Source organism: Struthio camelus, chromosome 8 (genome assembly GCF_040807025.1).
Source record: "Struthio camelus isolate bStrCam1 chromosome 8, bStrCam1.hap1, whole genome shotgun sequence".
Classification (NCBI taxonomy): Eukaryota; Metazoa; Chordata; class Aves; order Struthioniformes; family Struthionidae; genus Struthio; species Struthio camelus.
The window spans coordinates 29,442,646-29,470,536 of record NC_090949.1 but is presented as its reverse complement, the minus strand read 5'-3'; the positions used below and the strand labels follow the sequence as shown (position 1 = coordinate 29,470,536).

General features: G+C 41.3%; 2 protein-coding genes across 13 annotated transcripts in view; one reads left to right on the top strand and one right to left on the bottom strand.

The window, feature by feature from the left end:
- Nucleotides 1–16,270, top strand: part of SPATA6 (spermatogenesis associated 6) — a 47,527-nt gene extending 31,257 nt beyond the window's left edge. For 3 of the 10 annotated variants that reach the window (XM_068953083.1, XM_068953081.1, XM_068953080.1), the window contains 3 exons: nucleotides 1,689–1,788; nucleotides 5,918–6,006; nucleotides 8,364–9,570. In XM_068953083.1, coding sequence (XP_068809184.1) covers nucleotides 1,689–1,788; nucleotides 5,918–6,006; nucleotides 8,364–8,670 — 496 coding nt within the window. In that variant the 3' untranslated portion in view covers nucleotides 8,671–9,570. Of the gene's footprint in view, nucleotides 1–1,688; nucleotides 1,789–5,917; nucleotides 6,007–8,363; nucleotides 9,571–10,125 lie in introns of those variants that run through there. The other 7 variants (XM_068953084.1, XM_068953082.1, XR_011142607.1 and 4 more) reach the window with 6 other exon arrangements.
- Nucleotides 16,271–16,529: 259 nt separating this feature from the next.
- The window catches only part of SLC5A9 (solute carrier family 5 member 9), a 38,808-nt gene continuing 27,446 nt past the window's right edge, over nucleotides 16,530–27,891 (bottom strand). The window contains exons 15-17 of one of the 3 annotated variants that reach the window (XM_068953078.1): nucleotides 25,964–26,115; nucleotides 23,208–23,416; nucleotides 16,530–16,940 (exon numbers count right to left, since the gene is read on the bottom strand). In XM_068953078.1, coding sequence (XP_068809179.1) covers nucleotides 23,402–23,416; nucleotides 25,964–26,115 — 167 coding nt within the window. In that variant the 3' untranslated portion in view covers nucleotides 16,530–16,940; nucleotides 23,208–23,401. Of the gene's footprint in view, nucleotides 16,941–23,207; nucleotides 23,417–23,635; nucleotides 26,116–27,891 lie in introns of those variants that run through there. The other 2 variants (XM_068953077.1, XM_009674177.2) reach the window with 2 other exon arrangements.

Sequence of the window (27,891 nt, the reverse complement as noted above, 5' to 3'; positions counted from 1 at the left end):
AAAAAATAGAAGCATTCAGAAATGGGTCATTTGATGTAAGAAAACCTGTAGATAGGCTGAAAATACTGGGGCTGTTTAGAACAAAGATAGATTTTGGGAGAGGTAAACAATAAGAAGTAATTTCAAATAAGTTAGGCGGATACAGGAAAGCAGAAGAAATTTACTCAGAAGCAGAGAGCTGATAACTTTCTGCTTTATTTTTTTCTCTCTCTTATAATAGAAGTAATGATACAAAAGACTGGGAGCTGCTCCCAGCCCTGTCTGTAACCATTAAGGCAGCTTGGCGCTTCCCGTTTTCAAGACCCTGTTTTTGGTTACTTTTAACTTTGCCAGGTTACTTGTTTTGGACTGAAGGTTTATGTGTGCACTTGGTTCTTTTTCTTCTGTAAGAAGCTGTGTTGTTTTGGCCAAAATTTCTAGAAGTTTGATGAGGATGAATTTAGCATCTTGCAATCACATTGGGAATTGTAGAGAGAGAGACTGGATAGTGCAGGGAATGTGACAACGGGCAATGGTAGCCAGAGGACAGAAAAGGGCAGAAGGGCTTACAGTCTCTCAAAACTATCCAGAGCCCAGTGCAGAATCTCAGGATTCAGAGTCATGAAATTTCTCTGCTGCATCAAATTCATGATGCCAGCTATCAAAGCATGTCTCTGTTCCTGTGCTTCCAGTCCTCCCAGAGCATGGCAGCCCCGCGCTGCTGCTAGATGCAGCATTCCATTAGCTCAAATTGCAGAGGTCTGCAGCAGCTCTACAGCTTGCAGCTCTGCTGATAGCCCATTTTTGCATGAGCATGATACCACATCAGGTGTCTTGTTTCTGTGATTCTGATGATTTTTTTTTTTTTACACAATCTCATACCTGTTCCTCAGTGAATTCTTGCTTCGCCTTAGTCTTACACCTTTCTACTAATGTATTTTTGAATGTACTGAAATATGGAGGTTGGTGTGTAAATAATCCTATCCTTAAAATGTTATCTGCCTTCCTTAGCAGTCTGAGAATAAGTATCGACATAAAAATTTCTGCCAGCTTCTGAGCTTAATGAGAAAGATGAGAATTTTCCTGTGTAAACTGGAAGAATTGTGCTGTAAAACATGAAAGAATAAATCCAGAGTTTTTTAGTGACACGTATCAAGCGAGCTACCTTGCTTTTAATGTAAAAAAGCAACTTAAAATCCAGTTCTGTCTTGTGAAATTTGCACTACTTTTGTGTTTAGGAAAGATTGTGAATTTGCAGGTTTTGAACTCCATGGATTTTTCCAATTTGCACATGTTGGAGTTATCTTCCTGTTGGTTTAGCCCGGTGGAAATGATTTCATGTGTGTAGTACTTCCTTTAAAAAGAGAAAAATGCAACCTGATCACTGGGAATAGAATAAATGCATAGCTTTTCTATTCTGTAGAGAGAATACAAACATTACAGAAATATTCAGTTACAAAATTATCAACATTCTGTCTGCTTTGTATCTTGTGTTGGGACTGTGAATGCATATTGTTTATGCATGGCTTTGAAATCTTTCTTTAGTTGTGCTCCAGAGGAGAGAAAGAATCGAATCTAAACATTGTATATGTTCCAAATAGAAGGAAGCAATGCGTGCTTCATAATTTAAAAAAAAAAAAAATCAGAATCAAAAGCTTTAACAAGGAACTATTTCTTCTGTTGGTTTATTTTCTCTCTTCCTCTTTCAGGTTTAACTCTGGTTGGCCTACACCAGCAAATGGAGATGAGATCCATAAACGAGTGAAAAATATTTTAAGGACACACAGTGCTAGACAGCGTCTAATATTTGTAAGTTTGACCACAAACTAACTCCTTATTTTTCCCCAAGATGGCTGAGGAAGAGAATTGTGGCTACAGACTTGATTTTACTATATTGTTGTGTTTCGAGGCAGTCTTGAGTGTAGAAGTGTGGATTTGGTATACAAACTGAACTGTTTCACACTGATTTCGGTAGCCATCTTATGCAGCCTTTGTGGGCAGGTGGTACGGGTAACCCTCTCACGAGATATTGAAGGTGATTAAATTATTTTTTAAATTTGGGTCCCCTGCTTTCAACTTAAGGAAAAAAAAATATGTTTCTGATCTGTAGAACATCAAGGGCATAACACGTTGTGCAGCTGCACATCACCAGCTGCTGGTGTCCAGCTGTTTGTAGAGCTAATATTATTCTTCAGATGTGTGCTTTTTTTTTTCTTAATTACCCGGCTTTCAATGAGCAGAGCTTTTTATCTTATAAGATTATGCCCTGGGTCTGAACATTTTGTCCTTGAGTCTGATGGAATTTTGAAGTGCAGTTTTAGTCAGATAACAGTTTTTGTTACTGTGGTGCTAAAAATCCCAGTTGTGGCACAGGATCTCCCTGGGAAAAGCATTGTACAAACTGAATGACAGGATTGTCCGTCTGCAAAAACTTAAGTTCTCACATATGAGATGACGTAAAATAGAGGTAAGATAAAAGTATACAAGAGTTAGAGTAGGTAAGGTTAAGATAAAGAGCTCTGATGAAGTTATTTTTGCTAGAAGTCTTAACAGGCTGATGTTACTGATCAGTTAGAAGAGACACAAATCTCTTAGTGGAGAAAGACAGACATCTCATTTGCTTTGATTTCTCTTGGAAAAGGAGTGTTGACAGAAATCCACTTTCAAATTTTGCTGCAATTTAAAGTTACTGCTGCTCCCAGTGGCCCATCTTATCCCTCTGCCAGAATTTACTGTGTCTGTGGAAAATGTGACAAAAGTATGCGAGCCCTGACCTCCTTGCTTCCCACTTCAGCACAGAGAAGGTAGGTGTAACGCTAATATGCTGGAGTATGAACTGTGCCGTTTGGGATGCAGTGACTCCAGTGGCTACAGTAAGCCCTTGGCAGAGGACTGGGGCAGAAAATGAAGGTTCTTGTCTTAATCCACTGCTGAAAGATGTACTGAAGAATATCTGTCTTTGACCTGAAATCTCGACACCCCACCACCGCCACCATCAAATACAGCCATTCTGGGCAGCTCCTTGTGACACCTGTAGGCACTCTTAATCTGTTTATTTTCTTGTTTTCTGTCAAGTCTTTATTTTTAGCTTAGTTTTTATGCTTTCTTTTTGCTTTAAATCCTGAAAAACCTTTCCTGATGCATGTTAATACTGTGAAATAGTATGTGTTTTACCTCCCTGAGTTTGTATACAAATGTTATGATCTCTTGTGAGCTGCTACCTGTCAAATAGAAGATGCCTATCATATTTTTCTGTGTTTCAGCTACTCCAAAATAGGTACAAATCTTGTCAAATCCTCCTCTGATGTTTCAATGAACTTAGGATAGCAGGTTGAAATTTCTAACAGTCTAGCACGAACAGGTAATGAAAGTTTGCATAGAACAAACTATCTCCAGTGGTTATTGACTACTTCCTTTGAACAGCAGACCAAGACTTTATGATAAAAGATTTACTAGTTTGTTAGGAGAGCTGAATGACTGGTTATACTGTCTCTCTGTATAGTCATAAAGTCTATGACTATGAAATATGATAGTGGGTAAAAGAGAACCCCATTGCTTTCTTCTTTTGGTATTTTACTAATTTTTTTTTAAACATAACTTAAAGCAACTATTGGAATGAAATCTTATGCTACTCTAGAGTGACTTGAACATGCTGATTTTCACTTCTTGCTGCAGTATTGCACAAATGAGCACAAATTGGAGAGTATGGTGTTAAGTTCTTAAAGCATGGTGCTTTCTGTTGGCTTTCTGTTAGCACGCAGGGTCACTTCCAGTACTGAACGCATGGTGAATACACACAGGGATTAATAATTAGAAGTGAAGCTTTTCTGATTCCTCTTCTGCCAGAAAACCTCGTGTATCTGCCCTGAAAAATCCAGACATCAGAGTATTGGGTAGGACTTTTGGATCCTTAATTACTGATCGGGTCACAAGAGTATTAGAAAAGCACCATAAGTCCATTTTCTTCCACTGAGCAAAAGGAATAAGAGGATATTACAAAAAAGATCTCACAGTGTTTAATTATCACGTGCCGCTAACTTGTGAAAGTTGTGGTAATAGCAGCTGACCTGTTAAACAAACCAAAAAAAAAAGTCAGACGTGCTTTCATTGAGTACTGTAAAGTACACGAGGATTGTGTTGTGCTTCCCCAGAAGGTCTAAAATCTAGGCTATGTAGTTAGGCAGTGGGTGGATGAGACACACAGGTCATCTTGAAAGCGAGGGAGTAGTTAGTAAGTGCACTGCTAATTTGATGAGTAAAGATTTCACACAGAATCGTTTAGGTTGGAAGGGACCTCTGGAGATCATCTAGTCCAACCTCCCTGCTCAAGCAGGGTCACCTAGAGCATATTTCCCAGGATCACATCCAGATGGGTTTTGGATATCTCCAGGGAAGGAGACTCCTCTACCTCTCTGGGCAACCTGTTCCAATGCTCTGTCACCCTCACAGTGAAGAAGTTTTTTCTCAGGTTCAGACGGAACTTCCTGTGGTTCAGTTTCTGCCCATTGCCTCTTGTCCTGTTGCTGGGCACCACAGAGAAGAGATTTTGGCTCCAGTCTGGAGCCTGTTCCAAACTTCTAAAGGTTTAAAAGTATCTCTTATTCTGTTTTATTCCAATGAGCCTAATGCTAAATAACCATTCCCAGAAGCATCCAGCTGTGTTTTTCAGAACTTTGTTTCCATAGTGCTCTCTAAAAATAGTGTGACTGGAACTGTGCTGCAGGTTCCTTAGGGTGTCCACTGTTGCTTTCCACTATGATATTTTGACAGTATCATAATGTTTCCACCTTTTTCTGCTTTCCAGAACATAATTTGCCTCTTGCAAATACTGCAGAGTTTTATTTACCACTGTACCCCATTTCCTCCACTCAGTGCTTTATAGTGTGTGACTGCTGAAGGAAGAAGAGTTTTCCTGTTTACAAACACACTTATTACTTTGTAGTTCACCACAATAAATTGTGTTAGGTTTTCCTTCATCTGTACTCCTGCCATTCAGCTTGCTCTGCATCTTACTGCCATCTGCCATTATATTTATTGTCTTCTCTCCCAGTTCTGTGTTAAAAAAAAAAAAGCTTGTTTATTTTTACTGCAGTCTCTTTTTCCAGTTATTCCTTGTATATCATGAAAGATTATTTTGTTTCCTAATCCTTATAGCAATTGGCTTCTGCTGAAAGCATCACTTGGTGTCGTCTCTTAAGTAGTGGCTGTGTTCTTCAGTGTAGAGTGAACATGGTCATATATGGATGGAATTCCTACCATCCTGTCTCAGGTGAGCAACTGGCTCACTGCAAAGGAGGTATTTTATTTCTTACTTACCTCAAAGGGTAACTGTAGGTTGATTAACGTCTATACAGCGTTTGGAAGATGAGAGTGCTTTCTAGCAACTCTTAAGAATACCACTAAAGGGTCATTAGGTATATCACAGATATTTTTTAAAGTTGAATAAGCATATTCTCAACCCTGTATGTGGAATGAAATTATTTAGATGTGTTGAATGCTGCTGTCTCGTAAAGTGCCTTACGTGGATAACAGTAGCTCATTATGAAAAGCTAACGAATCCTGGAAGTTTGGGGTTCTTTTCTCCCTCTTCTGCAAGACACAAAGTAAGGTAGTGAGCAGTGGGTTTCATAGCATTTATGCCACATGTTTGTTGGTGATAATTGAGGCTGATGTTGTCTGTATAGTTCTTTAGCTCTACAATGCCAAGAAATTCGTTCCAGTTTATTACCTGAAAATTATTAGCTATGTTGTGGTGAACTTAATTAAAAGTGTTCATAAGTGGCATTTGGTTCATTACACTTTCTCCTTTTCTCCCCCTAAGCACTTCAACAGTCTTTTAGTAAATGGAAAGAAAAGGTTTTTTTGAGGTGGGATCATTGTAATCAGAAACGAAGGTAATGAGAATTTGATTTCTGGTTTTTGCTTTGTTTTGTTTTAGGATGAGACTAACTCATCAAAAGAAGACTTAACTAAAATAGGAGAATTTTCACATAAAGCCTCCTTATGCATGAGCGAACTGCAGAGCAGGTATGGAGTTTTTCTCTGACCAGTACAGAACTGTGATACTCATGGTATTGCCCTTTAAATTTAGCTTAAAATTTCACTTCCTATTTTGAGCTATGTAATACATTGCACAGAGGAAAGGCTTTGGTAGGAGTTCGTCCTACCAAGCCTTTTCACCTAAAAGCAAAATACAGTTAATTATGCCTTTCATGCTGTCTGGCACTGTGTCAGTATAGTCTTCATAAAACCCTGATTTTGGAACTGGACTTGGTCATGAAAATGATCTTTGGGCGGTAGTTTTGGGGTTTTTTCCAGCCCAACTAGGGTGCATATGTAACCTTAAAAATAACCATTTGACTATACTTTTTAAATTAGAAGTGCAAAAATAAGCTTAAATGTGTTTAGTAATTTGCCTTTTTTTCAAAGGACGTGCCTGGAAAAGAGAAAGCATCTTAAAAAATACAGCAAAAACATAGACTACACTTTAGCATTTCGGCATGCAATATTTCATCAGAGATCTTGAAAACCTGAGATTTTGTCTGGTTTATATAGGTTAATTATTCTGGGTACTCTTCAGATGTGTGATTAAGGTTTCATTCTAATATTTTACTTAAAGTGTATTGTTTGATTTGATTTTGACAACCTCTGTAGTAGAAGTGGATTGCTGTTGAGATTCTCTATGTATGCACTCCATATTTTATAAAATGCTTTGGGTACTCATTGGAGGAATGATGTTAAGTAATGTAAAACATTGTTGGGTTGTATGGCTTTTCTATTTTGACTTATATTGAGAGAAAAATTCTAAAACTATGGTGCTAAATTTGAGACTTTAAAAGGTTTTCTTTTGATAATTAAATATGCATTATTTTGTAACAACGGCCTCATGAATCACCACTGTATACCATTGACAGGAAGGTAATTCAAAAAGCTCTAAGTTCACTAATTTTTTTTGGCTTTTTTTTTTTTAATTCCTGTAATTTGTAGTCACCTCTGCACAAGATATAAAATAAATCTTAGATTTTCACATTTGCACATTTGCATGAAGTTGCTACTGAAGTTGTCAGCATTTCTCTACCTATATTCACTCCTGTGTTCTTTCCTACTTTGTACTTTGCCCTGACAGCTTCTGCAAGTAAAATGTGTAGGATGTTTTGGTGAGAGAGAAAGCGCAAGTTTTTCTTTTTGGGGCAGCTTTGGGATTTTGATGCTAAAACTGAAGACCATGGGAAAAGAAGAAGCAAATCCTAATACTGCAGCATCAAGAGATGATGGGGGGGGTATGAAATGTGGCATTCGAGTTGGGAAAGGACAGTTCCTTGAGTTTAGAGGCTGGCAGCACTAATCCTGCTCACAAAAAGGAGAGACACATAAGGACTCAAGGACAGTCTGACTGCCGAGTGTTTGCCACAGTGCTCATAAACAAGATACAAGGACAGAGACAGAGTTCAGAGAAGGACATGGTACTGTCGACCAAATGTTGGCAGTAAAGTAGATGACTGAAAACCACTGGGAGTGAAGAAAAGGTCCATGTTTTGTGAAATATTTAGTATATGACTCACTCAGAAAAGAACTTCTGGGACTCCTAAAGGAGATGTATGAGAGAACAAAAGCATATGACAGGTATTTCAGAGCAGGGAGTTGCGTGCAGAAATCCTGCTGTTAATATGATTTGTGAGTGTAATTCCCAGATTGCTTAGCTCATATTCAGATGGTCTGCAGTTGAGACAGGACTCTTCCTTAGCTTGGCTGTATCTTTGTCCACACCAGTGCTATGTATCTCATGTGCAAGGACTGACTAATGGAAATACACAAAAAGATAATGAAGCGTATGTCTTTTAAGTCTTTGTCAGAAACAGAATAAGGAATTTGCAAAAGTTACTATTATTATTTGATACTTTCCTCCTACTGCAGTTAAAATTGTTGGATTTGGGTTTTCTCTAAGTAGATAAGCTTTTAGTAGAAAAAAGTGCAAGCATAACGCTGACTGTAGGAAGTGGATTCTGAAGAAAAGTATATCGGAGCTGTTCATGAGATTGTATACAAATGTGTCTCCTAGTTCAGTGCCTATTTGTTGGACTGAGAAGGCTCTATCAGAAGTGAGGTGATACAAGCTGTGGAAAGAAAGCAGAAGTTAAGTTCAGTTGCCGATGGTGTCCAGTTGTATTGACCTGTCTACATTTAACATAGACCTGTATAACTTTCCTGTTATTTTGGCTGTTGCATATATTGATTTCTTTGTGTCCAAACTGTAGGGTACTGTTCACTGTGTCTAGGATGATAAACAGATTTAAATTTTCTTCATGCTGTTGACTGAACTAAAATGTTGAGGCTTGACTTTTTCAAAAGTGTAAAAGTGACCTTTCTCATCTTTAATTTTGGAGTCTCATACAGATATTGTTGTTTCATGTGGTGGAGATTGGCATCACCATAGTATTTAGGGCTACAAAGACGATTAGGGGACTGGAGCATCTCTCCTATGAAGAAAGGCTGAGAGAGCTGGGCCTGTTTAGCCTGGAGAAGAGAAGACTGAGAGGCGATCTGATCAACATGTACAAGTATCTGAAAGGAGGGTGTCAAGAGGATGGGGCCAGACTCTTCTCCGTGGTGCCCAGCAACAGGACAAGAGGCAACGGGCAGAAACTGAACCACAGGAAGTTCCATCTAAACCTGAGAGAAAAAACTTCTTGACTGTGAGGGTGACAGAGCACTGGAACAGGTTGCCCAGAGAGGATGTGGAGTCTCCTTCCCTGGAGACAGTCAAAACCTGCCTGGACGTGATCCTGGGCAACGTGCTCTAGAGGACCCTGCTTGAGCAGGGAGGTTGGACTAGATGATCTCCAGAGGTCCCTTCCAATCTCAACCATTCTGTGATTCTGTGATTTGAATATAAGAAATCTAAGTGCAGAAGCTATTCCTCCTTCTGTTTTCCATGGGACCGTGGAGGCTTAGAAATGTGAATTTGAAAAACTGTCCCTACATCTTTCTCTTCTTCCCTCACCATTTTCCTTTCTTAAAGTGAAAACCTGATTACGTCTTGCTGTAGCTAGCTAAAAGCATATATGTGAGTGCTTTCATGGGAGGATTCTTTCAATTTTGTCATGAGTTTGCTGATATTAACTTGAGGACAAAAGTTTAGCAACTGGTTTGACCATACTAGATTAACAGATGGTATGTATATAACAAAATGTAAAACTTCCATTTGAAATTTAAACCATTTCCTAGGTGAAGATGGCCACCATTAAGTTTCACATTTCCAGTTTATTTTCCCAGACTGAGAACCTTCTCAGAAGGCTGAGGATAACTCAGTCCTAATTTTTAAGTGTCTCAATCTCTGAGCAGATGTGAAAGATGTCACCTCAGTAGTCATTTTTTGCTTATGAATTTTGATCTAGTTTTATGCTTTATTACAGGAAAATGGCTCATTTCATTATATAGCACAACCTTTTCTTTCAAAGGTTCGAGAGAAGGCAGACAGTTATGAAGTCTGCGTATACATGCTTCAAATCTGGCAGTGTTTCATAATGGTTTTCCAAGAATAAATTTTGCCTCATAGATCTAGGAAATAATAATTTCTCAAAGAAACAGAAATATGAGAATCTATTTGTGTTTAGTGTTAAAACAGTGACACAGAAGATGGGGTGGGAAAGGAATACTCGATTGCCGTTACACTGTAATGTAGAATACTTAATCCCAGATGCTTCTAATAGAACACTTTACAGCTGCATCCACAGTAATTTAATATACCTCAGATAGATTGTCTTCATATTGAAATAACTGCTTATGGTTACATTTTGACCTTCGAATGACACAAAAATCCTACTGTGTTTTTATTGCATAGGCTCAGTGCCTAGTCACACTGCCTATCAAAATATAGCAAAATGAGTGCATGCTATTTGAAAATCAATTCTCTTTCTATTTAGGAGACGTTATCAAGTGCACTTGGTTATGTGGGGGAGAATTTGTGTGAGTGAATAACATGGGGCTCCCGTTTCTTAGAAGTAGCTGCAGTGCAGCTTTTATTTCTATTTGCGAAAGGTGATCTGTGGTTAGCAGCTTTACTCTGGGTTTCTGATGTTTTTGTGCTCTGACTCCTCTTACTTCTCTTGATTTGATGATTATTGCTTTGCCTCTTTGTGTTAACAGTTCACCAGTGCAGCAGAACGCCACTGTTCACTTGGATAATGGTGAATATTGGTCCAGTCATGCAGCTGTATACAAAGGGAAGCCTCACAGAGCGATCTTTGAAGACAGTCTGGAGAAAATATACAGAAACATGTACCAAAAAGCTTCTGGCACTCTTTCAGACCAAAAAACCCATTCGTGATAGCAATTTGCCTGGAAATGCACAGTACACAGTGTTCATATTTTTAATGAAAATATTTTTATGTAACAAATATTTGTACTCTATTTTTAAGGTGTAATTATGTTTAGGCAGGGTTGCTGAGCTATGGGGTTTTGGGCCTGAGTTGCCAAATGGGGAAGTACTTAAAAACAAACAAAAACTAAGCTTCTTCCTAGTTAATCAAGCTGTGTCGCTCCTTTCAGACATCAGAAGATAGTCATTTGAAGACTAATAGTTCTGCTGGATATTCTTGTCTGACATCAAGTCAGGTTTCAGCTGCAGTCAACTTTTTAAAAAATCATTATAACTAGTTAGTAACATAAATAGAATTGGTTGAAAAAGTAATATGTTTTAGTGTTCAGAGAGGCAGTCTAAAGGGGAAGGGTGAATGTATGTGTTGATATAAAAGTGTCTGCTTTGGGAAAGAGGGAATTGTTTTTTAGAATATTGCCTTTGGAATGTTTATTGTTGAGAAAGGCAGAAGGAAAAAGCAACATACTGACCTATAGACATGCTTTCAAAGAGGTTTCAAGCACCGTTAGTAACAAATTTTCTAATACTGTAACATTTTAAAAGAAACCTGCCTAGCCCAGTAGTCTTTTTATCAGAAGGAAGTTCTTCACATACCCTGTGCACTTGCAAGTTTCCAGGTTCTCTTGAATGCAACCATGATATTTGCCAACATACTTGTAATTTTAAAAATACAGATAAGAAAAGGGCGATGAGGGGGTGGGATTGGAGCTAGTCAGCAAGCTCATATACCCAGTTCAGGCCTTCTGAAGTCCCTGCATCACAATCCTACCTAATTTGGAGCTTATCCTTACCAGCCTGCTGGGATCCTGTTGGCAGAAATTGCATCCTTTTTGCTAAAGGCCACCAAATGTTCATCAGCAGTTCAATGCTTTCCCAAGAGACGGAACCTTTTCAGCTTTGCATTGAACAGATCCCACATTAACAGACCAGGGCAAATTGCCCATCTATTGAAAAACCGAATTTTTTAAAAGGGCAAGAGTGTCCATCTCCTGCTTCTTTTTAAAATGGGGAAAAAACAATTGCATATTGTGGCTCCTTCTCTGACTGAGAGAACAGATTCGGTTACCCCAATGCCATTTTACCTGTTACGATTGGATAAAGGATAAAGCTGGCAGTACAGATGGCGGAACATATGACTGTAACCTGCCAGCATGCCTAGATAAACAAAAAGTTGGTCTACCCCGCCTTCCGTCCTTTAACGCTGAGACAACATAATTGATTTGAGAAAGCAGTTGGTGAGCAGCTATGCTAGTGGGAAAGCACGTTGAAAGGCTGTGTGCTTCTGTTTCAGGAAGGGGGACTCTCAGAGGAGGTGTCTTGCATATAGACATTTCTATTCCTTGTAACAGTTAACCCAGTTGAAGTGGATTAACACTGATAACTTCCTGTCCCTGATGCCATTTAGCACATTAGTGCTTTCAAAGGGCATTAGTTGTTCAGTCTTATGCTGTAGATAAGTGTTGAGTCACTATTGAGAAGTAGTACACTTTTTTTTTTTTCTTTAGAAGTGAAAAATAAAACTTGTCCAAGCTGTGCTGCTGAGGACATGGTGACCATAGAGTGTTACAGCACCAGTACCTGGTATTCGTCCATTACCCTGTTCCTGTGACCCTATATTAGTCCATAAAGGAATAGTTTCTTTCTTCTTGCTGCTAAGGAAAGTAGACATACAGAAACCTGCCTGAATAGGCAGAGTGCATTCTGAGGGACTCTTTCCAAGCTTTTGGTATAAAGTGAATTTATTGAAATCTGAAAGTTGCTGTGGTTTTCCCGTATGTGTTGGCGCCTTCAAGATTTGCATTTCTTCTCATGGCATCCCCTAGCCTTCATTCAATACTCTCTATATTTGGCCTCCCTAATGTCATAGCTTGGTAAAAGTTAGTGTCAGAAGGTTGGCTGCTCCCCTTTGGCTGAATCTCGTTCTGTGACATAGAAGTATTCAGTGTTCAGTTTTCCCCTCCCTGGCACTCCAGCATTGCAGATTTCTATCTCTGTTAGTTCAATGTGTGGGAAGGCCTGAATGCTCAAGCTCTTTGTATGGATGACCAAGGACACAAGTTGCCAGGAAATCAAGAAACAAGGAGGGGATGAAGAAGGTTGGAGGCCACTGTGAAAAAACAGGGTAACGCTTTGGAGGGTCCAGAGGAACAACTGGGGTATGTTTCATTCTGTTGCCCTAACTAAAGAAGGTAAGCATATGGTAAATATGGCAGCCTGTGATTTCTACATAAATGGGTCTTTTAGTCTATATTTCATATGGGGAATTCAATGTGAGAAGTGGTGTCATACTACTTTGACCAGTAGGAACGTTCTCACTCTGTTGCCTCCATGTGCGGCATGACAACAAGTGAAGCAGATAGACTGTAAGTATCTTTGGCCCTGATCTGACTGCTAAGGCAGAGGGTGTGTATAAGGTCTTTCTGAATCAGCTGCTGCAGAATATGTGTTTCTCTCTTGAGTCAGAGTCATGCCATAGCTTATATGCTGTGATAGAGCAAAGCATGTTCTCTTCAAAGTACAGTGCTGGAAATCCGTTTTGGTTAATGGAAAACTTTTCTATGAAATATAACTTCAGACCCAAATTACTCCGGTCTGTCCACAAAATCTGCAAGCCACTTGTTTTTTAAAAGCTTTTGGCCCTTTCCCTGTTTGCTCAGCTAGCTCTCCTATTAATATGCATGCTGCTCAAGTGCACTGAGTGCTGCTGCTCCTTTGCCACATGGTATGTGATAAGTATAGGTTCAGGCAGTGAACCAACATAGTAATAAACTGTAATTGTTTAGTGCACCTTGCTTTCTAATACAATTTAAATCCCTTCTATCAAATGCAAATTTCTAGGTTCCTGAGTGGAGCTTTAAATAGCATTTTCTGTGCTCATTCCTTATCTTCTGTCATCCACAAAGTGGTCTGTTAGTGACAGTGGGATGGCATAATTCCACCATCATCATTTTACCTCCTAAAGGAAAGCTGCCTACTCAAATCTAGAAATAATGAGCTAGATTAAGAGAGAATTAGTGTTGTTTTCTGTAGAGTCTGTCTCTTCCTCCTGCCCTCCCCAAGTTATTACAACCCATGGGTATTCTCACCAAATGTTATGGCTTCCGGTGTTGCTTGCAGTATGCAGTATAATCAGAACAGTATTTAAATATTTTTCATTTGAATAAGTTAGAGTCCACCTATAATTTCCTCCCTTCCCCCTTTGCTACAAGTAACTTTGTTCAGTTTGGGATCGTGGGATGGCTTTGCACAAACAAGCTAGCTGTCTTCAGTAGCGTGCCGGATCCTCTGCTAAATAGTAGTTGCTTTGGAAATCACTCAGTCTGGGACCTGTTGTGCGGTAAAATATGTCAAGCTCTGTAATGATTTACCTTATCTAAGTTTTCAACTAGGAGGAGGGAAGCTTTAACTGGTCAAGCAGGGGCAAGAGGCATAGGAATGGATGGAGTAATGGGAACAGGTAGCAATAAGATGAGCAGCCACATTTAACCCCCAAATCAGCTTTGAACCCTCCAAACTACCCAGAGCAGTTTTGAACGTGATCAGGGCTGTTTTCCAGACTGCGTATCACATGTGTGAATTTTACTACTGCTGAGAGATTTGCCAAAAATGGTGAGAAGAGAAAGAAGCCTGCCCATACGGTCGGGAACCTGTTTGTTTTTATTTCTGTAAAATAACAGACTTTTAGCTCTGCTCAGTATTAAGCAGTCTGTGCTAAACTCACTGTCATTGTTACCTCAGCTGTGAAATGGCTAGTTTGTGCTCTGAAGCTTAATTAAATGACTGTAAAGTGCTTTGGGAACTTGAGATGAATGTTGTTACAGAAATTATTTTATTTTGTGGCAGCCTGGCTGAAAAGTCCCATCTCCAGGTCACTAGAAAGGTATTATTTTAATTTTCCCAGTTTTATTATGTTTTAATCAGGCAACTATCAAACGAGTCTTAATCCCATCAAAATAGAAATGTATTAAATCTAAGAGACTCCACTGAGAAAAAGAATGAACTGCTTTCTACCTGCACTTTTAGGAGTTAATTTTTACATTGAGTATCCTGCTTAGCTTACATTTCCTGGATGATCCAGGCTCTTCCATATTCATAGTGATTGCTCTCATGATACATTTTTGAATACAAGTTATATTTTTATCATCATAATGTCTTAGTACTTTCTACTATGTATACTAACCAGCACTATTAACATCAATCAGATCATTTGTTCTTGTCCTCTCCCCATAGGTGGGGGATGCAGTGATGTGTGCAATAACTCGACAGTGGAAAACTTTGTGCTGTGCCGTAGGCTTGTCAAAGTAAGTTGGAAAGAATCTCCACTTTTTCAGTCCATGTGCAAGGTATAGCCTTGCACATATAGCCACATATTATAATCATTATTATATGAGTCTGGTCTTCCTAATTCTGAAACTTGTGGGGGTTTCTAAACACTTGTTTTCTAAAACACTGAACTATGCAACAAAATTAGCCTTTTAGCTGTGGCCACTCAGTTGTATAAATCATGTAATGTGAAATCTCTGAGTTATATGAAAGCCAACCACAATGTCAGTTGCTTGCCTGGTTGCAAAATGCTCATTATCGGGATGCTTGAGAAAAATCTCAAGAGAGATTTGTTTACGAATCAAGGAATTTGGGGAAACTTTTTAATCAATGAAACTTAGGGAAAGCCATTTAGCTTCTTCGTGCCAGTAAACCTGTGTTGAAGCTAAGAGTGAACAGCACTTCTGTGGATGCTCTTAATGAGCTACCTCACTGACAAAAGCGATGCCTGGTTTAGGTGATGGTGCCTGGTTCTTTTGGGTTTCCACAAACCGGATGGTGTGGGAAGTGATCAAGAATGTTTAATAATTCCAATTTCTGTTATGCAATGGAATATTGAATGCAAACCCCGTTGCACCGGTTTCTACTACTTTGTCCATGGAATTAAAAGTCTCTTCAATCAAAACTCTGTAAAGGCTGTACCTGCTTTTATTAACGATACTGGCTTGATTTCACCCATTTGACCAAAGGATGTACAGTTTGTTTCCTGTGTTTGTCTTGAAAGAGAAATTCTCTCAAGTGCAGTGATAATTTGTCTGGATGACAACATGGAGGAATTGCAGTCCTTCTTTTTGCTTGATCAATGTGGAGATGGTGCCTTTCCTTCGTGTGTATTTCCACTCGTTTCTGTGTGATTGCTTTGGACTCTGCAGCGAGCTCTCTGCAGCCTGAGATGTAGTGATCTGAGCCGCCTTCTATCCTTTTCAAGTGAGAGTTCACAGTTACAAAAAAGGTCCCTTTTGGTTCATCAGAATGTACTGATCCTGAGGATATACAGCACAATTTTTGGTTTTCCTGTGGTCAGGCATTTGTGTAATCCTGTAGAACTGATACCACCGAACGGAGATTGCTTTATATGAAGAGGGGTGGGAGGTGGAGAGCAGGGGGTAGATTTCATCTGTGAGTGGTTCGATGCATGGCTTTCCATGTTTTATGCATTTACGTACCAGGAATTGTGGATGTGTAAAACGAGCAGTGAAACTTATATAAATATGTGTTTAAGTAACAAAAGCACCATTTACGTTACTGAACTGTGGTAAATTCTAATGTTTGTATTTGTATTGTTACACTGACGTGAAGTTTTAGATGTTGAGCTAATTTTGTAATTATAAAGACTGCAGTTGTATGAACTGTTTCATTCAGTACCCCAGTAGTAAACAATTGCTAAGAGGTTGCTTTCCCTGCCTGCCTTGTTTTCACCACAGTCAGCTAGTGTTTACATACATTTTAGCCTCTGTGCCATTTTTGAAGTCTTTGTCTCATTTACGTTTTTGGTTTGGATAATACTTAAATATGAAATCCATCTGTGAAACATATTGTATATTCACGTTGAGGGGTAAAACCAGTTTTTAATTAAAATTTTATACAGCACTTGTATTTCACTTTGTCCTGTTTTATTATGAAACACTTCAATCTTCTTCCTAAAACACATATGTCTTCTGCGTTTCAAGATGTTCCTTGTTGCTCATGCAGAACCAGTTTCTGAGCTCTGTCAGCAGAGTGCCATATGTTCTGGGGTTCATTCAGCTTCTCTGGCGTTTGTGTAGGCAGCATATTGGATGTAATGCAGCTAAGCTCAACTCCGTTCTTTTCTTTGTAAACTTGTCAGGAGATGAAATAAGCAGGGAGAAGAAAACAGCGAATAATACCAGAGTGATTTGAATTATCAGTAAGTTATGCTAAGTTGGCCAGTCAAAATTGAGGCTTTTTGTATTCTTTTTGAGGATTTTCTTTGGTTGTGGCTTATGCATAGCCTATAAAATGATGCATCCCTCAGTACTACCCAGCATTACACCCAAAATGAGTGCTGGAGATTGAGATATAACCCAGATGATTTGGAGATGACAGGCATTATAAGTGCTCTTAATTTTGCACTGATCCACTTTTATTAAATACAAAAACGTGAGTTACAGGAGATGTGAGTGCAAGAGAATTGTACTCCTCTGTTGTCTTCTGGCTTTGTGAAAAATGACTCCCTGTTTAAATGCCTGGTACTGAAGAAGGAGAAATCCTTCATCATCATGAGCCTGATGGTGCTGTCCTGTTAAGAAAAATGGCTTTTTTTGTTATCTGATCAATGCATTCCTGTTCCCTCCCTGCACCCTGTAATCTTAACCATGAACCAGAAGGTACTTTCAGTTTTTAATATACTGCCAGTTTGTGGGAACACAGCCCATGACTGTTTATTGATAGTAGTCATATTGCCAGATACTGATCTCTTACCAGCTGAAAGCTGACTATGACAAAGAGGACCAAAGTATTTCTGTGATTTTTGTAACTAGAGCTATTAGAAAAAACACCTCACTAGCAAAACAACGGTTTCCCCCTGGCTGAGGTGTGAGGCTGGAGGGAAAAGGCTCAAGTGGCTGCTTGAAAAGAGTGGTTGGAGAACTGGGGAGGGAAAGGTTTGCAATTCTGACCTAAGGTACCCCAGGGTCAGTCAACTAGAATGGCATGAGTGTAAACCTGGTTGAAGTGACAGGCAGATCAGCTCCTGGGACTCTATTTACATATGTTTAAAACAAACCAAAAAGCTGCCTTTGTTCCCTGGGAAAGTGTATTTACTTGGCATTCAGTTCTTGTATAAGCTGGAACTTCTTTCATGGAAGATGTAGAAACAAAGCAACTGACATTTCTGCTTTGATGTGAGGCTGAAGCTAAGATTTGATTTTGAAATATGAAAGTAAACTGAAACTACCTCCAATTTAAGTTTTTTTTTTTTTTAATGACCTTAAAAGTTTTGTGAAGTTTTTTCCCCTCCCCTTAGGGACCAGAAGAAATTATAACAGCAATCTTACTTATAGCTGTAAGTCTGTAGAGACAGTGGCTGTAGGTTAATGAAAAATTGACACTGCTACTTGCCTGTGCTTCCAGCAGAATTTTTTTTCTTTTAACCGATGTGAACTATTGCACTGTGTGAGTTGGTTATGAGTCTCACATATTAAATTGAATGCTTCTTTTGTGGAAGCTACAGTAGCGAGTCACAGCTGAATGTTTTGAACATTTCTGTTTTGAACAAATGCAACAAAAATTATGTTTTGTTGTAATAGTTACCCTGATCCCTTCTTCCCACCCCCTCCCCTTGCTCAAAAAAAAAAAAAAAAAAACCACCCTGCTTGCTTAGACTAAACTAGAAAGTGACCCCTAATGGTCTCCATCCACAGTACTGTATCTTGAGCGCTGTTACCCCACTCCCATGTTAGTCAATAGAGAAAAGAGACAGCACTGTAGAGCAGTAATTGAGTACTGCAAGTGGAGTTGCTGTTATGTTTTGCACACACATATATTGTTATGTACACTTATGCACACTCCTCCTTGTGTGGGACTAGGATGCCTTAGGGGAGCATCCTGGGTTCACAGAGCTTTGTGGAAGTGCACTTTTCAGGAATATTTCTGCAGTGTATTATAGGACAGCTTGTTTCTCATTTCTGAGAATAGTGTTCAGAAATGGCACAAATTCAGTAGCTCAGGCTGACTTGGTTCATACTCTGACATCTTAATATCTTTGCTTGTCCTTGGCACAGTGGTGCCATCTGGTCTTTCTTGGACAGCTTATTTGTAATATTGCACAGCGTGATATTTCAGTTCTTGCTTATGAAATCTTGGGCTGTGCTTGAATGGCACAAGAGATCCACTGATACCTTGGTGCCAGCCTTTGACCAGACGGCACCTACTAGAATAACATCATCCCATGTACAAATGGCTGTGATGGAGATAGGCAAGCAGAGGTCCTGGAAATTGCATTTGAGACAAGGGGAAGGAAGGAAGGTAGGAAGGAAGGACTTCAGGCATTATATATGAATTCTGGTCAGCAAGTAAAGCGTCACTGGACGTCCTCAGACCACCTCGCTCACTTGAAGAGCTTTACACCTGTAACAGACAAGCAGAGTGCCCGGTTCCTGAGGTGAGGAGCTTTTTTAGGACAGAAGCATTCTTCATCTCTCCTAGACAGTTTCAAGGCTCCAAGGCTTCACTGAGCGAACAGGACGTTGAGATGAAGTGTGACTTTTGTGGGGTGGGGGAAAAGGCAGAATTGTATGCTTGTCTTTGCTGCTGTCATGTTTCATATGTTTTATCCAGCGAGTGTTTCAGATGAAATGTACTGAGCTGATGATCTCTCCTTCTGAGGCAGAGAACATGAATCCCTTCTGCACCTTAGTTTGGCTTCAGCAGCAGAGATGGAGGCTGCTCCCCATCAGCCACTTCCAACTCTGTAGGTGTTACCACCTCACAGCCTTCACTCTGAGGACTCCTACAAGACAGTGCCAGGACTCCTGAAGCTGTGGAGCCTATCTTGTTGCCACGCACTCCTGTAAGAGCTTTATGGTGATGTGTGCCTTTCTATCAGACAGCTGTGAAGGTCTGCCCTGTGGGTGATGGGTTGGGGCACCACAGCTGACCATAACCACAGATGGCAGCTGAAATTCAGAATAGTGATGTCCAACACCAATAAAGACTCCTGCCTGAGTATTTTTCCAACAGCATCGTTATTTTGGTGTTCCCAGTGGATTGGCCATCTCCAGTGGGGAGAGAATTACATTTGCATGATGAGGAAGTCATGTTCTTGAACTCCTCTAAAAAACAGGCAGTGACATTTTCTTGTGGCCTTTCACAGCCTGGGAGGATGCCTTTGGCACCTTTGCAGCATCTCTGTGTTCAGGGAGTGAGTGGCAATTGGCTTATTCACCCATATTCACGTGCTTCAGAGATACAAAAACCTTGAATTGTTGCGACATCCAACATTTTACCTGCGCTAAAGGATCGCTTTTATCTGTTGCTCCCTGTGTCACCCTCACAACACCTTGTACATCTCTTTTTACCTTTATATATTGCACAAGGCAAAGAAGCTAATAACTTTTCATGCCAGACATTTGGGATTCACTGAGGTTGGATGATACCTACCACATTACCCTTCATTGGTCCTAAATGGGGAAGATAATGTACCCCATTATATGTAAATTGGTTATTTGGATCTGCTACATGTTGTCTTCTGCCACTTTTTTTTGACTTTAGCCCCTTTTTTGCCTCTCCATGATTTTACGGCTCTGTTCCTCTGCACGCACTGCCTATGATTTTTATTTACATTGTATAAGTTCATAACAAACAACTGTTTAATATAACAGAAGAGGCTTGATGAAACCCAGCAGTGGAAAGCTGAAGAGAGATGGAGTCACAGTAGAAATAGGGTGCAGCATTTAATTTGTTTTAATGTAACAAGTATTTAATTTCTGGAACAACTTATCCAGAAACTCTGCTTTCTTTTTGGCTTGGGTCTGTATGCTAGGATTGACTAAAAGAAACACGTCTGAGCTGTCAGGTTGATAAAGAAATAAGCAGGGATATTCTGTCATGCGCACTGTGGTTATCGCTCAGCCAAAGATCCCAAATCCTACCTATAAAAGCTAAGTCAAATAGTAATAGGTTAAACTTTTTAGAAGCTCAGAACTTGGCCCAGCTGAACTGTATGCCTGGACACACACAACCTAAACTCTTGCCATATATGAACAATTTGTATTGTCCCCAAATTAACTGGCGCTACAGCTATAGCCTAAAAAGAGTACCAACTTTCTTCTCCTCTTAACTCATTATCTTTTTAACGGCAGACATGCCAAACCCTGTTTTGGGGTATATTAAGGCTTTTGGTATCTCTTTTGGATTTTTGAAGATATGTGCTATATTGCTGGTATTTTTAAATTTAAAAACAAATCTAGAAGACTTCATTTTGTAGAGATAAAATGTACAGCTAACCAGCAGTCAGTTTAATACTATTGCAGCTTGAGGTTAGCAGGGTGATTTTTCTCTTGCCCAGGATTTAGACCAGTGCTCCTAACCTGGTATGTGGATAAGATAAGATGAAACCACTGAAGGTAAGAAGCTGGCTTTATTATCTGTAGGAGAAATGCTTTGAATACATAACTCCAAATTGTTTTAAGCAACCTTCTCACCCACTCCACCAAGGAAAAGGAGAAAGGGAAATCTGGGCAGTGATAAACACTTTGATTTTAACTGAGAGTCCAGGGGAGGATGATCAAATAAAAAAAAAGTCTTTACCATGACTAAGGATTTAGAGCCGTTTCCAAGGCTGCAAAGAGATTTTTGATATATGCACGCACTAACAAAACAGATTATGCCGGCGTTGGAAGCACTGGGCATTGAAAAATGGATAAGTGAGCTGCAGCGTTAGTGGGAAAATTTCCAGATAGAGGAAGGTGGAGGAGAATGAGGGGTTCCCACTGCCTGCAGTGTGCCAGCCCAGGCAGAGCCTGGCAAATGGGGAAGATCTCTGTGGCGGTACATTGTGGGGGCACCTGTAGCAAAACTAGGCTCAAGATTTAGGTCCATGTATATGAACAGATCAAAGCAATAGCATAGTTAAAGCTAGTTTTTTGCATTATTATTCGTAGTAAAAGTAGGAGGGAGGTCCTCATAAATTCTTTTCTGTGTATTTATTATTTATTATTGTTTTTCTCAAAAGGAAGGGAAAGCAAGAAGATAGAGAGCAGAAGAAAGGAAAGTAACCCATGCAAAACTGCTGGTTTTATTTATTTTCCTAATAGGCACCCCTGGTGGGGAAGGGTATTGGATTCTGTTGACCAGGCCTTCTTACCAGGCCCAGTATATCCCACCTTCTTCAGACCTCTGTGAGTTTTACCTGGGTTAAGTTTTCCACTATAGGAATACAGGGAGGGCGATGCTCCCTGCAAGGGTGAGAGCTTATGATTGTAGGTGGTAAACAACTTTTACCCTCTTCAACTAGGAAATGGTGACTCCCAGGAGGTCACTTGGGATGGTGGCTGGCTGTCTGGTCCATGCTGATGAGTAGGCTGCGAATGCAGCTCCAGCTTTGTCCCAGAAAATGAGCACAAAGAAGCAGAGGAAAGATGGTGCCCTGTTTGCTAACTCACTCTCCACCATGCTAAAATGTTTGGAGTCTCGTTTCTTCCTTTTGTAATAAACTGTGCCCACCATAGCGTATATTTTTTTAAATAACAGTTTAAAATATTTTCTGGTAAATTAAAGTGATGACATGTTTATAGGGTTCGTTGTTAATTTCATTTCCTTTGGCTCAGCCAGCCAGATAAAATGCAATGTTATTAATCTTTGTTTAAAAGAAGATCCTTTGCTGAACAGTAATAAATGATCTTGATAGATTTGTCAGGAAAATGAATGATAATCATTTGCAGATAGACACAAGCCTAGTATGGAAGATTAATAAGAAAATATGTATTGGCATCATTAATAACATCTGCTGCCAATGGAATTGTATATCAGTTACAGCCCTGAAAGTGATGTGTTCTTGTTAGGATATTGCTATTTATCACAAGCTGTGAAGAGGGAGGATGCTCCCTGAGAAGGGCCAGTGCAGAGCAAGCCGACGCGGGCTCTCGGTGCTTCTGCCGTGGCTGGAGCTCTGGTTTTGTTCAGCGCTGACTTTCTGCGTACGCTTCCTTGTGTCATTGGTGGAAAGTCATCTGCACCTCATTAGTTTGTTTGCTCCTTCCTTGTTTTGGGGTGGGCTGGATTTGCAGATAATCCTAATCCTCTCTGTCCCTCTGCCATCTGGAGCATGCGGCCTGACTGATGCCACCAGGGAGCTTGGTCCCAAGGCAAAGCAGGTCAGGCTGCAGTGGTGGCAGCACACAGTGTTTGACAAGAGCCTTGGGGTCTGCGCTATTCCCACTTCATCTACCTCTAAAAAGGTTCCTCTGGAGTCTGCCACAGCAAGTTAAGCACTTGTATGGCTTCAGCTGTCCCAGCTTTAAAAAGTGCATCTGCTTTTTTGGGTTGCACATCGGGGTCTCTAGGAGGAAGGAGGGCGAGAGATGAGATGGAAGGTGCAGAGCGAGCAAAAAGAGGGATAACGCAAACGGGAAAGAGCACAAGGTCGTGCACGGTGCGGTGGGGCTGGCTCCAGCAGCTGTCCCTTCCCCGGTGGCAGCATGCGTCCCAAAGGGCCTTGATTTTGGATCCCCTGTGCTGCTAACCCGAGCGCTCGCTTCCCAAAGGCACTCTCTTGGCCACAAACCCTAGGCCTGAAACTTGAAAGTTTTGAATCTTTTAAACTAGCCCCTCCAACCCCATCTTCAGCAGAAAGAAAGGTGTATTTTTCTCATTTTTAGTTTTAATTTTTTTGGCTAAATATGATATTTTCGCAGAAAATACAAGGGAAGGTCCAGATGTTTGGAGCTGCCTTGTCTATTTCAATGAAACATTTCAGCCCCCTCCCCCCCACCTCCACCCCTCCTGATTTTTTTCTTTTGTTTTGCTGTAGTAGTTAAAAGCACAGTAGTAAGTCAAATAAACCTACCAAGGAAATCAGTTTCTCTTGGGTGCACAGCTGGCTGCAGCTGGCAGTGCCGATGTCTCCAGTCCTTCTGTGGGCCAAGCTCAGGGATGAAGTCACATCTCTCAAAACACATTGCTTTGTTTAAAGGAAACAATCTTCCTGGGTCCAAGGGGTGAGAAGGGGAAAGGAAGCGATCAGGATCATGTGTCCAAAGATCAAAAGCGTTCATACTGTTTAAAAAAAGAGGAGTGAAACTTCAGTTCCATTCTTTGCAAAATTGGGATTTTTTTTACTGAAAAAACTCATCTCAAATGTGTGAAAACTGCCTTGTTATCCCTCAACTTAGTCTGTGTTGCTTTTCCCGTGGCATTAGAGGGTGTGTGGTCCAAAAAAAACCAATAAAGCCATTGAGCTAAGTACTGCTGAGGGGCTCCGTGTCTCAGAAGTACTCAGTGCCTCTCTGCTCCAGGCAAGGAGGTGAGATCCGTGGTATTTCTAAATGCATTAGAAATGTGTCCGTTATTATTAGACATTTACCAGCTATTAATCACAGCTGGTAACATGATTACCTCTAAATGTTTTTGAGGCACCCTCTGATTTGGGCACCACCTGCTCCCAGTTGAACAGTGGCAGTGCCAGCAAGCGAGCTTTGCAGCACGTGCCTGTTCCTACCTGGAGAGACGGGTGACCTTCTCCGGCGGGTGACCAGGGCTGAGATTTCCCTTATTTAAAGGAAATTTACTTTTTCCTCTTAGAGAAAAAACAAGTGCTAGTGTTGATCTGTGCCAGCACAGCCCCTGTCCTGCATCCCTGCATCCCAGCCCGTGGTGCTGAGCCCCTACGCGCAGCCCTCGCTGCAAGCGCTGTGCAGAGCTGACACCCGTGGAGCAGCAAACATCCTTGCAGGCCAATGTTCCAGGCCAAGGCTTCGAACACCCATGTTTTTAAACAAACCAAAAAAAAAGGAAATAAAAGGACCAGGCTAGGTCTAGCAAGACATGCCACGTTCTGTGCCGGAACGGCGAGGAAGCCAGGGCAGCCCACGCAGCATCACCAGCTGAGCCCAAAGCCCAGCTCATTTCAATATGAAAAGCGCAGCCCCAAGCGCCTCTCTGTGATAAGCACAGCCGCCCAGGGGACCAGCTGGCCATGAACCGGCCACAGGGCAGCTGCTATCACACTGCTTGCAGGATGCCGAGCTGAAAAGCAGGATAAGCCTCGTTGTGCACAAACCTGGCCTTGAAGTCCAGGGCAAAGAGATGCTAAAAATAACAATAGCAACAAAAATCCTCTGAATATAATATATCCTCTGGAAAAAACCCTCAGCTTCAGCAGTGGCACTGGGAGCAGTCGGGGAGGTGCTCAGTCATGCAGTCGGTGAGGGGAGCTGGCCATTTTGGCTGCCTGCAAGGAGCACCTGGCCAGCTGGGGCTATGTCTGTGCAGCCTTGTGCACACAGGGCAGAAATTATTCTTTTGCTTATCTTTGCATCCATCCTGCCATGGCTAATTCAGTCTCCTCGATCCAAAAGTAGGAAACCAGACCCCCCAGGACTCCCTGTCCCAGGTGGGCACAGAGCCCTTTGACTCCTCTCTTTGCTGGATCATGACTAATTTTCTTCACCTTTGTGGTGCTGCTCTTTGCTGCACAGGCCATGCCTGGTGGCTTGGATGTGCCCCTAGGATGCTGGAGCAGAGGATTGGATTGCTTGTAGGCATTTTTAACTTTCTCTGGATGAGCTTCCTAAACAGCTAGCAAAGATATTTACAGTGGGGACTTCCACCTTGTTGTCTGGAGGAGGTTTGAAAGGTTACGGCCACGCTACATTTCATGATACTACCAGGATGGGTCAGACTCCTGGGCAATCTGGGCCAAGGAGAGGCATTTATTTTCCTTACCACCGCCAGGACAATGTGGTCCCACTGAGATCTTTGTGCGTCAATGCAGGATATATAACCACAATAATCTGAAGTCAAAATTGGCTTTGTTACTAAGGCACTTTTATTGCTGGTAATGCTGTTAAGGGGCAGGATTGGTCCGATGAATAAATAGGATTACATTGCTGTAAGGAAGACACACTGTTACATGGGGGACCGAGGGGGATCTGGGCAGGTGAAGCCCCTTTCCCTGTTGCCGTTGTGGGGGTGTCTAACACAGGTCCCTGGACAGCGGCAGCCAGCTGTTGTTACCCGTGGCTTTGGCTAGGGAGTGCAGGAGACACGGCTGTCCCTGGAGTTAGCTAATCCAGCATACCCATACTCAGATTTTGGCCATGTAAATTCAGCATGTAGTATTTAAATCTCCTTCCCCAGACCAGAGTAAACCAGCAGTCAGTCCTCTGAGCCCAGTGGTGCAAAATCAACCCAGAGCAAGGGCATGTGAGCAGGGAGGCCCGCGGATGTGCTGCAGCCAACCTCTCTGCCTCAGCTCTAAGCCTTTAAAATTGACCCCAGGTCTCCTGATCGACCCAAATGCTGTCCAACACAGCCCCTGAACCCTGGATGTGACCAGCTTTGAGTCTTGGTCATACCACATCTTAATTATGGAGAAACCAAGCCCCACAATCATTGCCAGCAAGCAGTGCCTCTGGGGAAGGGCTGCGCCAGGGCCTAGCAGCACCTCCGAGGACCATTACAAGTATCTCTGTCATCTGACAGCTCCAGCTTGGAGACGATGAGGAGCAGTGAAAGAAACCAAAGACACATGCTGCCTCCCCACCCTCAGCCAAAATATCCCCACAAAAAGACATTAATGGCCAGCAACAGAATAGCATTAACATTGCAAATGTTCTTCCACAGGGGTTTTTCCTCAATACTGGTGAGTTTCCTTTCCAGAGCAGCTCTCTCCTCCTGGGACAGTGTGGGTACAGGGCTGGTGGATAGTCCGCAGAACCAGAAGTAGAGCATTTTCCAACAGGGAAGCTTGGCTGCTGTGAGAAATGGGTGAGAAAAATGGGTATTATCTTCCAGCTGGTGATTCCTCCTGCGCTCCTCCAATTTGGAGGTGCATTGGGCAATCTGCCGTGGGGCCTGACATATACCTTGGATGGGAGGAGACTCCCAGGGCAAGGCCTGTGTGGGAGAGGGACGAGATGGCCAGGATGGGAAGAGAGGAGAGAAGAGGAGAAACAAAGTTCTGCCTGGATCATCTGCAGGACAGCCTGATTACTGTCAGTTGATTGTGACATGGATCATTTGTTAATTAACAGAATGTTTCTCCTTCCTCCCCATCCAGGCTTCCATTCACTTTCACAAATTCCTGACAGTATGATGGCCTGTTTGGAGATCTCCTGGCTTATTTATTACACGTGATGTGCCAGGTGAAGTATATGTTTTAATTGTCAGCCTGGCGCTATGTGCATTTCACTGGGTGTTCTTTCCAAATATAACCTCTGAAAGGTAGAATGTCATAAGGCCTTGAAAAAGGTGTTACCAAAAAAAAAACTCATTAAACTGTCAGCTGCTGTGTTCGGCATTTCCTTTCCCATCATTACTAATTACCAAATTACCAAGACATTCGTTTATAAAAAAATGAGCTAGTTAGGTGAGCTAGGAATTGATAAGAAATAATAAATAATGCTGAAGAGCTGCATTCAACTTAAGTGCAAACTTACCCTGTTGTCAAAAAAAAAAAAAAAAAAAAAGTGTTTCCTTTAATTCTTCACGTCTGTCTAGTTTGGCTTAATTGGTACCAGTATCCTATGTATTGATGAGCAAAAGAAAAGAGTGAAAAAAATCCTGTGTATGTATCCTGTGTATGTGACCTTCTTCTGAGTGTTTCCACTCTGTGACCTTGGAAGGTTAAGCTCAGAATCAAAAAGCTGAAATTTTTAGTGGCTTTGCAGAATAAACCTCTGGTCACTCTGAAAAGAGCTTGCAGATGTAGCATCTCTTGCTCTCTTTTTACTTCCTGACAACTCTTTAAGGTTATTTGTTGCTTTGTCTTTCCCCTTATTAAATGCACTGTGCTGGGCACACAGCTGCTTAAGTAATTTGGGTCTGCATTTTAACCATGGCTTGTATCCTCAGGTAAGAAAGAGGATATTGGGATAGTGTAAATGAGAAAACAGAGGCTTGTAGATTTACCCTGGGGCATCCAAGAAGTCAGCAGCAGAGCTCCCAGTGCAATATGGTCCCCTTTGGACCATGATGCCATTTGGATTGTGCAGGTTATAACATCACTGAGTGAGTTAATCCACTAGGGACAGCATAGGGGTAAGGAAGAAGAATCTCTAGCACATACGTAAATGGTTTGATTGCTAGCCATGCTGGAAGATGGGAATGGATGGCACTCATATGTGCTGGAAGTTGAGATTACAGGGCATTCCATGCCTGTCACAGAATTAGCATTATCCCTGCCGTTATGCTATGGCTCACCTCAAAAATCATGCTGTAAGTAAGTGACAAATTGCCACAGCGTCAGGAACACACAGGCCTAGGAGCAGGGCTGGGCGCAGGGCCCTGGGCACAGACCTCCACCCTGCCAGGGGCTGTTTGGAGGTGGCTGGTGACCTGCATACAAGGAGTCCATCACACTACTAATTGTCCAGGCCTGAAGTGCTGAAATAACACTCTGTCCGAGGCAGGGATGGATGAGTAAATACCCTGCTTTAAGGATAAGAAGGAAATAATAAGAAGGTGGGCTTTCTTTGCTTTTCAGGAGTGGCCAGCCCTTTTGAGCCATTCAGATGATTGGGAAGTAAAGT